The 14,914-nt window shown below is 36.7% G+C and overlaps 1 protein-coding gene across 6 annotated transcripts; it reads left to right on the top strand.

The window, feature by feature from the left end:
• Positions 1-7,242: 7,242 nt before the first annotated feature.
• LOC117630135 lies at positions 7,243-14,737 on the top strand. Of its 6 annotated transcripts, XM_034362889.1 has the most exons (5): positions 7,377-7,941; positions 8,524-8,942; positions 9,719-10,901; positions 11,287-12,062; positions 12,138-14,737. In XM_034362889.1, exons 2-5 carry the CDS (start codon positions 8,791-8,793, stop codon positions 14,287-14,289), a joined length of 4,263 nt encoding a protein of 1,420 aa, XP_034218780.1. In that variant the 5' UTR covers positions 7,377-7,941; positions 8,524-8,790; the 3' UTR covers positions 14,290-14,737. The 6 variants fall into 6 exon arrangements, with proteins under 6 accessions (XP_034218778.1, XP_034218780.1, XP_034218776.1 ...); XM_034362887.1 differs by having other exon boundaries at positions 7,243-7,520; positions 11,287-14,737; XM_034362885.1 differs by having other exon boundaries at positions 7,377-7,701; positions 11,287-14,737.
• Positions 14,738-14,914: the final 177 nt, after the last annotated feature.

Genomic DNA, 14,914 nt, shown 5'->3' with positions numbered 1-14,914 from the left:
GGTATTTCATCTTTTTTCAAAGTTCTTACCTACGAAGTTCCTTTTAGACCTAAGTAGGTGCTTCAGATTGCCCCTTTGTTCAACTGGTGTACATATTAGTTTAGTTCCATTTTCAACATTAAGTAAATGTCTTTGTCCTTTTACTTTTATTTATTTTTATATTATTCCATTTACTTAAGTTTATAATGTAAATAAGGAAGTACCCCCCATTTGGATTCAAATAAAAATACTACAAAATCAAATTCCCACCAAATCAAAATATGAAAATTCGATTTTAGTGCAAAATACGATTTAGGCTAAAAATGATGGCTCATTAAGTCAATATATACTTCATACTAAAATCTCATAAAATTAAGTTTTCTTATTTGATGTATAAGGAATAAAAGCCGCCAAAAATTATCTTAAGAAAATCATTATTCCGAAAAACCATTTTTCATACTTAGTCAATATTGCACCTCCGATAAAAAATTTCTGAGTCCGCCAGTAGACCTAAGCATTCGTCTAAAACTGTTAAACAAAGAAAAATAACTCATCTTCATTGATGGGGTGTTATCATGCGCAACTTCACCATATTTTACAATTTTACAAACTACACTCTTGGTCTTTTATATATTTTGTAGGTTTTCAGAAATCCTATTAGCTCTTGAAGTTTCAAAGCATTCAAATATTTAACTTCTTGAATTGCAATTAACCAACTTTGACTAAGGAATACTTTCACCTAGGGTAAACGATGCATTAGCAATCTCACTAAACCTACCAATAAAGTCAGAAAATGTTTCGTTTACACATATATATATCTTAGGGAGTCCACCTCATTTAGTGGAAATTATCTCATCTCATTCATTAAAAATTGACTCATTCCACCCTAGAAACTCGTAAGAAAAAGTCAGTCAACCATCCACACATGATAGATAGATTTACCATTTATACACTTTCATTAAATCATGGGTGAAAAACTAGGATATGTATATGAAAATAGCAACACTCTTAGTGGAATCTAAAGTCGTTATCGACCGCATAAACAAGGCAGTTTCTATTCCTTGGGGTATTATGCTGTTATTTCAAGATATTTAGCTGCTGACTTCGTCTTGTGAAGAAGTTTATTTTAAACATGTTTTTAGGGAAGTCAATTTCACTATTGATCCTTTAGCTGGTTTAGGCCATGGCCTTTCTCCGTCGCGTTTGTGGGAGCATGGATTGCCTATGAATTGTTTGATTCTTTTTATTTTGATTTGTTTGGGCATGCGTGCCTTCGTGGTTTCCGGTTGTAGTTGTTTTCTTTTCCTATAAAATAAAATAATAAAATAATAAATTATAATTATAATAATAAAAACATCTAGGGCCTTTTTGGTTCAAGGTTTAGGAGCTTGGGAATGAGTTTGAAATTACATTCCCATGTTTAGTAAGTGCACTCTTGGGAATGCAATTATGGACTCATAGGTATGGACTTCCCATGTAGGAGGAATTTCATAGCCTTGACTGAGCTTAGGGATGGCAACGAGTCGGATAGGGGCCGGGTATGACAATATCATCCCCATCCCCGCTCTCCATCCCCGCCCCCGTACCCGAACCCATCCCAGTTTATTAGGTTTTGGGAAATTCTCGTCCCCGTTCCCGTCCCCGTCGGGGGACTATCCCCCATACCCGCCCCGAATCCCCTATTTTTTTGCATAAAAAAAATATTTATCATACATTTTAACATTAAGTTTCATATTAAATTATCATTCAACACATCCAAATTAACTATAAAGTTCAACTCAACTATTCAAAATCACATCAATATGAAATTCCATAGAAAATTAGGAAGAATTAGGAGAGGGAAGTTAACTTATGGTTAAACATAAATATTATAAATATTTATTTATTTATTTAAATATAAACATATATATTTTCGGGTCGGATTCGGGGATGGAGACGCTAATACCATCCCCTCCCCATACCCGTCGGAAATTTTTCAAGTTCGGGGATCCCCGTATCCGATACTCGTTTAGCTCTGAAATCTCCCCTCGTTAGGGTCGGGGACCTGACGGGGACCGGCCCCTACGGGGATTTTTGCCATCCCTAACTGAACTTGAGAAAAATTTTCCCCTCACTTGGGAAAACATTTCATGTAAATTTTTATGACTAATTTAACCCTATTCCATTTTTAAAATACCATGTTTTAACCTTAGAAAAACACATCGTATTTCTTTCTTTGTAATTTTTTTTTTTAAAAAAAATTTCATTCCTATGTTTCTATTCCTCGGTGTGTTTGGTCCTATTCCGATGTTTGGTCCTAGTATTGTTGGAAATTTGAACAAATTTTCATTTCTAATACTACTCAAACCAAACAAAGGAATGACATAAAATGACATTTCTATATCATCATTTCTTAACGTTTCCAAACATGGGAATGAGTATACTCCATTCCCATCTCATGAAATTAGACATGGAAAATTCATTCCAAACAAGTTCAATCCGCCAACCAAACGAGCCCTGACGTAGATAATTGTTGTCCACGTTATAAATGTTTAGCCACTAATTTTTAGAAACCAAAAGGAAAAAAGGTAGAGGAAGAAGAAACATGTTACATGTGCTAGCTAGCTACTAATATGACATAGACTCATACAGCACTCCACCCACACACAGGGAGAACATTGATTGATAATATTGGCAAAAGTTATTAGCTTTAGGAGGTTTTTTTTTTTTTTTTTTTTTTTTTTGCACTTTGTTTTTGTCACCACACCTCTAACTTTTAATTTTTTAAATTGTTTGTAAAAATAATAGTAATTTAGTGCTTTTTCAGACATTGGATTTGTGGGATTTATGTCTTTATGTTTACATCGACAAAGATAGATTGTGAGAGTTTCAAAAACCCATTATTTACACATTTTTAGCAGTTTAATTTATTTTTTCTCCCAAAATTTCAAATATTTAATTCCCAAAAATTAGAGTACATGACTTGGGAGCACATCACTTGTTAGAAAATGTCCCATGTTTTTTTGTTTTCATGCGCCCTTTGGAGTGGTGCATGAATGTTTCCAGAAAACAGCTCGTTGCTGTGCCCCAGAAACAGGCTTTGATACATTTTTTTATTAATAAACAAACAAAAATTTATGGACTATCGGATATATAACGAAACCGGAATTCTTCTTTTCACATGAGAATTGAGTTGTTAGACAAGACATTGCACACTTGGGATATTGAACAACTTATTTTACCTTCAATGCGCAATTCTAGTTTGAATGAATCGTAATTTTATTAACCAATTAATTTTTGGTTTGGAAATAGTGATTTTTATCTGGTTAGAAGAAATTTTAGGTTCGATACTTAGTTGTGATTAGTCTATTATAGTTAGAGATAACATAAATTTCGGTTGGGCTGGATCTCTATCAGGTCCTCGACCCTAATGGGGGAAGATTTCAGGGGAAAATCGGGGGCAGGTATTGGGATTCCCGAATTTGGTATTGTTATCCCCATACCCGACCCGATAAGTGATATATTTATTTTTAATTAATATGTAATATAATATAGCCATGTATGATTACGATATAACATAATATTTATTTAGTTTTGTCAAATTGAATTGAGATTATTTTGAGTTATTGAGTTGAATTTTATAATACAATTTAATGTAATTGAGTTGAATGAAAATTTAAGATGAAATTTAAGTGATATAATATATAATAAATATTTTTTAATAAAAAAACCGGGGATTTGGGAGGTACTCCGATGGGGACGGGAATTTCCCGAAATTGTTTTACCGGGTACGGAGGGATGGGAAGCGAGGACAAAGATGGTATTTGCTATACCCGGCCCCAAACCGTTGTTATCATCCCTAATTATAGTTGCTTAGCCTTATTCTTAACAGTCCCGATCTCTTGGACCACAGGAGTCCAAGAGATTGTGGTCACCCACCGTTGGATATTAATCCAATGGTTCAAAATGATATATATAAATGCAATATGACATAAATGATTATTACCCGATTCAAGTCAACCGTTGAATTTACATCCAACGGTGAGTGACCATAAATCTCTTGGACTACAGGGGTCCAAGAGATCAGGACTGATCCTTTGTAGAAGTATTTTTTTAAATAGTTTATTAAAATTTTCAATCCAAAAAAGTTTGTTGTGTTGATTTGAGTAACAATATATAGCTTAATACTTCCCAACAATATATATATATATATATTGTTTAAACTTGGAGAGACGTACGATTTTGTTCCTTTTTTTCTGGTGGAGAGGTGGACAGTTGGATTAATACGAGTAACAAATATTACCCTCTGGCAAGTCTCATGTGTAATATTCAGATACATACAAAGGATTTTATTATTTTTGTTCTTATTATTTGGGTCATAAAGCGTAGCATATTCATCATTGTTACACAATACTTTTTTGTTTTCATCAGTTTGATAAAAAAGAAAAGAATTTTGGTCGGCAGCCATTTCTTACTTCGAACAAAGTTTAGATATTCATTTCTTAATATTTGTAATTGATTAAAAGAAAATTACTTTTACAGCTTTTGAACAACAAATGGGTAATCTTTTTTCTTTTTCTTTTGGGTTTCCAATTGGTAACAATTATTTCAACGTGACCCTCTCAAAAGGCTAAAATGATTTGGAGAAAATTATTCCTAAAAATAACTTTTCTATAACTCATTTCAATCGTCATAGTTTCTCCGAATCTAGTCCGATAACATCAATGAGAAAAACTAGCTGTTAACCGACATAACTCTCCTAAAGAGACTAATTAAGAACATTTAGTAAACTGGTTTATGAAATTATGAGAGAAAAAACACAGAAAAATCATAGAGGTTATGGACTTTCTTGAACAAAATTAAAAAATTAAAACAACGTCAACAAAAGAAAAATCAACCGCTAATCTTCATTCGGGACATGACATATAGAATGCCACCTAGTTATTCTAAGGCCTCAACGCACTAATGATCAGTGTCAAAAAAAGAGTAGATTGGCATAGGTCCACCAAAAACCAGAGAACACTAAAAATCCGATAAAATCCAAAAGAAAACCCCCGGATATGAAGCTTTCTCTCCTTTTTTTTCTTTTCTTTCTCTCTTAGCGGCTAAGTTTAAACTTAATCTTAATAATCCCACCATGTGTGATGAAAGTAGCTCTGCTCTATAGAAGAGGTAAAAGTCAAAGCAATAAAGAAATTGATAATTTAAAGTCGTTAAAGGTATTAAATGCTAATCACTTATTCATTCTAATCTGGTTCAATAAAGTATAAAGCTCATATATATATATATATATGTAACTAGCATAAGATTTAATCTTATCCTACTAAATTCTTTTTAGACAAGCGATAGAATATGTATAAAATATAACAAAGTTACAGCGGATCACAATGATAGAATATTTTTAGAGTCATGGTTATTTATGTGAGTCGAATACAAGACCTCGTTTAACTAAGTTGAAATAAATACTACTGACCAAAGATTAGTTAGTTGGTAGCTTATCCCGTCAATTTGATTAAACTATTAGTAGTTGGGTCTTAATTTCCATATAATGCATAATGTTGATCTAATTATTTCTTATTTTTATCTTTTTGGTTACCAAAAGAAGAGCATATGTGTGGTTAAATAAGGACAATAATTGTGCATATATATAAATAACAAGAACGACAATTAATAATGATGTTGGAAAAAATGGGTGAACGTAATAGATACGATAATAGTTAAAAAGGAGGGGACATTATGATAGGTGCCAAGGTTCACCATTAAAGTCGCTGAGAAAGCGAAAACTGCAGTGTTTTTAGGCCTCCAACTCCAAGTTTAATACATAATAAATCAATAAAAAAGACTACGAGTCTCTTTGTATTTAATGGGTAGGGCACACCATAACAGAGGAGCAGGGACCTGTAGGCTAATATTACAAAACAGTATCCTGATGGTAGATTGCCATTTAAGTTTTATCTATGTTTTTCTAATAACAATAATAATATCCAACCAAATTTTAAAAAATAGTTACATGTTATATTTTTGTATGTTACATTACGGTTCCATTTGGTTCATGAGAAAGAAGACTTGGGAATGAGAAATCTATTGTTTTTCTATGTTTAGTAAGTCCAGATATGGGAAATCGAAAGTGAAGCCATCCTCCCAACTTGGGTTTTGTTTTCCCTCGTCATGGAAAGGTTTGAGAAAACGAGTAAACATTTTTCATGACCATTTTGTCCCCATTAATAATTTAGAATGATAATATATCATTAAATGCATTCTTATTTTATTTGATTTAATATGGCTATAATTGAAAATTTATACAAACTTTATTTTCCATTCATACTCAAAACAAACATGGAAAATGAAATAAAGTGATATTTCCTGGTTACTTTCCTAGCATTACCAAACATTGGAAATGAATCTTCCATTTCTCATCCCTTGAGAATGACATGGGAAATGATTTTCCATCAAATTCGTTCCGTTAACTAAACGGGGCCTAAGACTCCAAGATTATATATATGTTTAATTCGCCATGTTATATTATTGGAACATCAGTTAGGGTAGGGTTACATTCAAATATGATGGCTTGATATTCATTCATTTCATAGTATAAAAATTTTATTCCATACATACTTTTGACATGTTAAATTATAATGTAACATGCCGAATTGCTAAAATACATAACATATTATATTATTTGTCAATATAACCTAATACACAACTAATAAATGATTTAAATACATTGAACTAATTAACATGTTAAACTATCTGATAAGGTAACATGTGAAATTACTAGAATACATAACATATCAATTTATCTGATAATATAGCATAGTATATATGACTAATAGATGATGTAAATACATTGAACTTATTAACAAGTTAAATTGGATAACAATGTAACATATCGAGGATAGACTGACGGATAAGGTAACATATCAAACTATTTGAGAAGTTGAATTACTCAACTAAATTGACATATTAGTCTGTTTAACAACATAACATATTAACCGATTTCGTCCACCCAAAATAAAAAAAACATGTTAACCGGTTCAAAAAAAAAAACTCCATTGTTTTTTATTTTGAAATAGATAAAAGAAGAGGGAGGGGGGGTGGGGGGGGGGGTTAAAAGTGATATTTCCACGGTGTTGATAATTGTCAACAGGGAGAGTTTGTCGTGTAGTGGGACAAGATGGGCGTCTGAGATTGGAATTTGGGAGAAAGAAAGTGAGCAAAACAGAGAATTGAGAGAGGGGCAATGGGCATGATAAAAATCAAGAATTAAAAAAATGAAAGAAATTTGTATGACATATGAGGGGCTGTAGGGTAGGTATAGGATAGGACAGCTTTCTATGTATTTCTTTGTTTTTATTTTTTATTTTTATAGAGGAAAACACCACACTCTTCCTCTCTCTTACTTTCTCTGTCTCTCTCTCTCTCCATCTCTATCTCTCACTCTCTCCCTCTCTCTCTCTTCAAAACTCTCTTAACGCATATTCACAGATGGGAGGTGAATCGTGGTGTTTAATGGTACAAACCTGCTTTTTGGAGAGAAAGAGAACCTGATGCCCTTTTGATGTGTGAGTGGGTGGTGCTGTTTTCTCACTACTCTCTCTCTCTCTTTCTTCTCTTTCTCTTTTGTTGCTTATTAGTCTCTACAAAGACTTCATTTTTTTTCTCATTTCCAGTCCAAACCAACCCAGAAAAAAAAGAGCTTCAAAACCAATACCATCATCTTCTCAGCGATTTCCTTGATCTGTGGTTTGTTTTCTCTTGCTCAAAGACTGCTTCTTTTTGGTTTTTTTTTTCTCTTCTTCTTTTTCTTTGGTCTTCGTCTGTTTCCTTAGCTTGAACGGAAATCTCGTTTTTCATGTGTTTTGAATTTCTGGGTCTTTTGGATTGTTTGACCGCTCATTAGCTTCCGGTTTGAACAAATGAAAAAACTATCAGAATCTGGTCATGAGATTTACACAGGACTTTGTTATGGTGAGATGTGTTGAGGTCAGTCCTACTGTTCATTTGCATGCCCCTAAGATTTGGGCTTCTTGGTCTGTCTAGCTTTCAACCTTAGAAGTTTGTTTTCTTCTTCGTAAATCTCCTTCTTTCCCTCACTCTTTCTGTTGTTTCATTTGAGATTTCTTGTTCATAAAAAAATTTCTTCATCTGGGGGGGGTTCATGATCTCTTGCTTTTGTAAACTTCCAACTCTGTATGTTTTGGATTTTCATAGATTTGATTGATTGCTGAGCTATGGTAGCTAGCTAGCTAGCTAGTGGATTGTTGAGTCTAAAGCCTCAATTTTCCTGGGCTTCCCCACATAAAATATCACTCCATGAACTTTTAGGACTTGAGCAGATATCTTTGCTTGTGGGTTTTTGTTAGTTTGCCTATTTTGTTCTTTGCTTGCTCAATTGGGTTCCTTGGTGTTTTGATTTTTCAAACACATATGCTTTAAATTCACTCTTTCCCGTCACATAAAATAACGTTCTTGAGGGGTCTGGAATCTTCTATACTCTGCCGTGTTCATCTGGGTCTTTACCAAAATCCATGATCTCATGCCCCTTTCCATTTCTCTTAATTGCAGGCTGCTGATATGGATGAAGATTCTAGTGGGCTTGTTTGATTTTTCTGCAGCTGCTGCTTTCTGATAGTGTGTGGTGGTGGTGGTGCTTAGAGTAAAGAGTAAGAGTAAGAGAGAGAGAGAGAGAGAGACAGTGAGAGAGAAAGGGAGGGCTGGCCTATCATTATATATGCTGAAATCTAAGTTAAAGATAAGGCCCGGAGGTAGAGGTATTAGTAGAGCTTGTGACTGTTGGGAAGACAGCACAAGAAGAGAGAAGCTTTTCATCAGATGTTATCCGTTGAAAACCTTCCACCAGATCCCCCATGTCATCCACAAGCACTGATCAAAGATAGTAGTGATGATGAGAAGGCCTCTCAAACTCCGTCCTTTCCAGAGGTAGTAGATCTATCAAAGCCACCCCTTCCCAAGTTCTCCATAAGGTAATATCTCTCTCTCTCTCTCTCTCTCTCTCTCTCTCTCTCATTGGAGGAGGGAATGAATAGTTGTTGATTATGATCATAACCCAGCTTGGTTTTGTTTTTCCTATCATGGGTCTAACTGCTTCTCTTTTTCTCTTTGTGATCTCAAAGTTTATCACATCTTAGAGCGTGTTGAGTCAGATCCAGAGATGCATGTTGTTGCTTGTGGCTCAGTCCAACATGGGGCCTAAGTCATGACCACACCCCCATCTTGTCTCTATTTTTAGTGTTTGGGGATTTTGCCTGCTTTGGCTAATAATGAACTCTTTCACGGCTCTTAATCCCACAAAGCCACACGTTTCTTCATGTGTTTTATTTCCTTAATTCATGCTCTTAATCTACCCAACTAGATTTCCAGGATTTTTACCTGCTTTTCTTCCCCCAATGTTGTTGCTTGTGATTTCATGTCACCTTTATTTGCCATGAGTTTTTGTTCAGACCATATCTGCAGACATCTTCTGAGTTCCTAGATCATCGAATCTCCAACTCACTTGGGCATATCTTGGATTTTTCTCTACTGTTGTGTGTGTGTGTATTTTTTTTTCTTTCTTTCCTTTTTAGTTCCATGGTCCATATATATTCCCTTTCTTTGTTAAAAATTAACATACAATAAAAGGGTGCCTAACAGTAACGTAGTTTGTGTTCTCTTTGGCCTCGGTCTAAAGGTGGCTTAGATGAGTCATGCATTGCAATTGACCAATTAAGTTAATAATGAGATATGATGTTTTGTTCCACAGAGATTATGTTTTTACTTCACGGAGCAAGGATATCCAGACCAACTGGCCTTTTTCCCAGAAGAATTTGCAACTTTGTTTGAAACATGGCGTGAAGGATCTGTTGCCACCATTTCAAAGTCTTGATGCAGCAAAGAACCAATCCATTAAGAGATGTACTGTTGAAAATGAAAACAAAAGCAATCTTGATATTGCAGAATCTTCTGGACATGATGATCATGTAGTATTTGACTCGTCCAACAGTACCATACTGAAGGAGAAGCTAGCAGAAGCTTGCACGGACACAACAACTTCATGCAGGTCTGAAGGAGAAAATGATTTTCCATCCACAACAACAAGCATTTCTCAATCTGAAATAGAAGAGTCAGTTCCTACCAACAGGCAATCAAGCCCACTGTTAAGAACTGGTACTTCATTGGAAGCTGCCTCAGTTGAAGTTAAAGCTGTAAGTCTTCCTGTTGTTGTTGCCAACAAGAGAGAAAGCAAGACCCGACCCTCGGGTAAGAAGTGCAGATTGGTAGTAAAATTCAGCAGCCACTCCGAGAGAATCTCAACTGAAGATATTGCTTCAAATTGTGCTGCCGTTTCAGAAACAATGACTTCAAAAATTTGCCCTGTTTGCAAAACCTTCTCATCGTCTTCTAATACCACCTTGAATGCTCATATTGATCAGTGCCTTTCCGGGGAGTCAACTCCCAAGTGGACTGTGGATTCTAATAAACTAACAAGGCACAAGATTAAGCCAAGGAAGACCAAATTGATGGTGGATATATATACTACTGCCCAGCATTGCACATTAGAAGATCTTGATAGAAGAAATGGTTCCAGCTGGGCCACTAGTGTTTCAAGCTTTCCTACTCAGGATAATGAGCACTCTGAGATGCCTGTTGAAGAGAAAAGGCAAAGAGTGTCCTCAGCCCATCCTGATGATATCGATGTTGGTGCAGTCTATGTGGACGCCAATGGCACCAAAGTTAGGATTTTATCCAAGTTTGATGATGCGCCATCTCCATCAGTGCCTAAAGTGGTAGAGCATCTTCGACCAAGAAAACCTTTGAAACTGGGTAAAGGAAGCAAATTCCTTTCAGCCAAAAAGCAAAAGCGCCATGCATCTAAACATCACAAGTACCTTAAACTTGCTCCTCAAAGCAAAAACTTTTTCTCTTCCAAGGCTCATTCTTCTCAGGTACGCCACTCTTGCTTTATGTATTTACATGGTCTTTTACCCTCTTCTACTGATTTATTTATATACATCTCTTCACGGTTTTTCTTAAAGTCATTTGTTTGACTAAAGAAGTTCCTCAAGACAGGCTACTAATTTCACCTTATGTCTCACCAACTTATTGACAACATGCACTTTGATGCCACGCAAGGAAAATGAATAAAGAAAAAAGCATTGCAATATTTCAGAATGAAAATTATATTACATGCCCTCAATATGCTTCTCACTGCTTTTCGTTGGATGTTCTTTGCTAACACTGCTTTTCTTTTGAATAACAAGTTTAAGAAACCTCTTTGTTGCAAATATGGTGGTTTATAAATTAACATATGGCAAAATTGTTTTTAAACAGATTCATGGGAGTCAAGAAAGATATGGAGTGAAAGAAAGTTCCAAGGACGAGGGACAGCAAATGGAGAAGCAGGCCAATTCCTGCAATCCTGGAGCTTTAAGACGATGGGCTTGCTCCAAACGAACTGGTGTTGTAAAGAAGTTGAACAAGAAGCACGTGTCTCAGAATTTTTTGGTTGAGGGTGATCAAGGGGGTTTAGATAACTGTCTTGTGGAGAGAAACCGTGCTATAAAACCAATGAATTTTTCTGGAGATCAAAATTCTTCTCCAGAAAAAAGTGGGAGCACAGAGAATGTATATTATGAAGCTCAAGACAGTGACAAGAGTGACTGCTCTCCTGGGAGAAAGAGAGCAGGAAGTCCCTTTCCTGGTGCTGATATCAGCGATAATCTTGAGAGGTCCCTTCAGCGAAACTCCCATCAGTTTAGTAAAGACAGAAATTTTGCTCCTGATAGTTGCAACCTGAACCTCACAAACTCTGACGGGAACTTTGCACCTTTGAGCAACAATAAAGTTGGTTCTGCTGCAGGTCTATCTGAAAATTTTGATAGTCCTCCAGATGCTAGCACAAAACCATCTAAGAGTCGTGATGCCTCCAGATCAAATGCCATGAAATCCCCCTTACCAAAGAAAAATGTGTTGTCTGTTGGCGGTGGGTTATCTTTGACTGAATCCAATTCCATTGTGGCTAAAAGCCCAGCTGTTAAGAATCAAGTGCATGAAAGGGTAGAAGTTGATAAAGAGGTTGCTCCCCAGAATTCTGAGCCTGATCAACGGTATGATTTCATGTATAATTGTGCTGGAAAGCGGTCTAGAAGAGGAGATATTACTGACAAAATATCTATTTGCAGAAACACTGTGTTGCAAAGGAGACAAAATAGAGGTTCCATAAGTATCTCTGGAAGGAAAGAAACCATGGCCTTGAAGAGTTCACAATTTGCACCCGAGTGTTATGGACATGATGAGAGGGAAAAGATGGATTCTTCTGTTAGAGTTGATGGCTTGGGAGTCGCTCAGGAGAATCAAATCCTCGGTAATGACATTGTTACTGAAACGTCTTCCCTAATAGGTGTTGGGGAGACTGTTGCTAGTTTTTGCAATACAGTAGATCCTGAACTTCACATACCGAGTGGCCGTTTCAAAGCCAAATCCGACTGTCAAAAATATAAGGGACCTTTTTCCGAATCTGAAGCACTGGCAAGTCCAGCTGATCCAAGAATTAGTAACGAGCAAGAGATGTTTTCTGCTGATGAAGTGGAAGACGCCCCACTCGGGCAGAATCTTAGTAATGCCGACGAAATGGACTCGGAAGTTGGCCAGGGAAGCTATTTTCCTGAGGTTGATCCAATACCTATTCCAGGGCCACCAGGATCATTTTTGCCAAGTCCTAGAGATATGGGGTCAGATGATTTTCAAGGGAACTCTTCACTAACCACGAGCCGAGTTCAATCATCTCAAGATCAGCTTGATTTTATTGATGGGGATTCATCAGATTCACCTCTTTCTACAACGTCAACCATCTCTAATTCCACTGGGACAAAATGTGATCTGAAGTATTCTGAACCATTATCATCTATAGGACCTCAATCAGTTCAAGACAACATCAGGTCGGGCCTATCACATGCAATCATTGATCCTTGTGTAGAAATTAATGCTGCTGCATCTCAACAGATAACTGGTATAGTAGCAGAAAGACTTGCTTTTGATAGAGAGAACTTTAAAGTCAACAAGACATCTCTTGAGAGGGGACCTCTCAGCTTCAAAGGTAACGATCAACCTTGCTGTTGTCAAAGAAAGGAGAGAACCTTTCAGGGTGTGGCTTTAAATTATCAAGAATCACCGCTATTAAGGCGACGAGCAATGGCACTGCCTGCCATGGGAAAGCAAGTGGGTTGCAATCCAAACACAAGAACCAACAATGTGGAGACGAGGTCTGACATGACAGACACCTTTCCGAATGGTTTCCCAACTTCAAGATCTGAACAGATGGTTTTCCCTGTCACTAAGTCATCTGCAGGTCCCATTCCTTTGAAGGGTTCTCCAGATGGCAAAGGGAAGTTATCTGGTCACAGTGATTGTGATTCTGTTAGTCCATCAGCTTCTAATTCCATACTCCGGCTGATGGGAAAGAATTTGATGGTGGTCAATAGAGATGAAGATGCATCAGCTCCGCCGGTGCAGGCCCAATCACATGCCCCAATTAACCATCTAACTTCACAGTTTCCAACATTCTCAGGAGTTGTTCCTGGCAATCAAAATCAGTTTTACCATTCCTTCCATCATAGTCTTCCTCATGGTTCAGTTATCTTTGGTCAAGATCCCCATAACAAAGGGGGGGAATGCTTTGATACAGCGCACTTCAACAGTTTTAGAACCTACAGCAATCCGAAGACACCACAAGTGGTTGCACGAGGACCTGTAAGCTTGTTTTCACAGCAGCATACGGATGTTAATTTTGTGGCATCCATGGAATCTCATGAGTATAAAGGTGACTACAATTTTCCAATCCCACAGAACAAGAATATAAGCAAACCCATTGGAGCACCCGCATTTCAAATGGAGAGAGTTATGAACACTCCTGACCACCGACGCAGGAATTCAGATTCTGCTTCCAGTGCAAATAAAGAGATTATCATAATTGATGATCCTGAAAGTGAACCAGATTTGGCCTGTAATGTTTCAAACTACTCAGAAGGGTCGAGGGAAGGCCAAGTAGTGTGTTCTGGCATTCCAGTTCCAGCAGCTCCCTGTTATAACTCACAGCGTGTGAATCCTTTCTCTTGTTATGAGTCACAGGACCCTTCTCTTCTCTGTGGATCACCAGTTTTGTACAACACCGCCTTGCATACAATTCCCTCCCGACGAGGCAATGCAAGTCCTGCCCGGTGGAGTTGTACTTCAGAAGGTTCTGGTGTGCTGCAGCGGACTCCTATTCTTGCGGCATCGTCATCTTCAAGAAGTCATCTGAGACCTACAGTTTACAATTCTCCGAGCTTCTCATAGTAACCGAGTTGTGTTTGAAAGTGGCTATTTTCACCTGGTTTTGAGCACAACCAGGTTTGCTTTAATCAAACTCTGTACTGATCCTAGAATGCTCGTAGATAGATCGCTGGAAACTTTTGGGGGATAAAAGAAGAGGGAATGGCGGTTGATCAAAGATAGAGATGTTCACTGTACCAAATGTTGGTTCAAAACAATGCAGTTTTTCAGGCTTCTGCTTAGGGATGCTACCCAGAGAATAGACAATGTATAAGGGATCCATGAATAATATATAGTTGACATAAAAGCTTGGCTCAAAGTCAATATATATAGTCGAGCATTGCTGTAAGGAAGGTTTTATTTTGTATTTTCTTCTTTTTTTATTTTATAGAATTTTGTTAGAGCTACTTTCATGTGTTTTTGCCTCAGTTAAATGTGAATTACAAGCAACACCAGCTCTAGTTTAGAAATCTATTATTTTCTGATTTGGTTTCGGTTCATCTGCGCTTTCCATACGTATTTGAGTATTTCAAACCATAGAGAAAATTATGTTGAAGTAAAACCAATTAAACATGAAGCTAAGTTATAAAGTAGCATCGATTGTATCTGGCGTTTTTGCCAATCTTGAAGCATAAAATTTGATAATAAA

Source organism: Prunus dulcis, chromosome 6, assembly GCF_902201215.1.
Source record: "Prunus dulcis chromosome 6, ALMONDv2, whole genome shotgun sequence".
In the NCBI taxonomy this organism is placed as follows: Eukaryota; Viridiplantae; Streptophyta; class Magnoliopsida; order Rosales; family Rosaceae; genus Prunus; species Prunus dulcis.
This window is presented reverse-complemented; position numbering and strand designations above follow the sequence as displayed.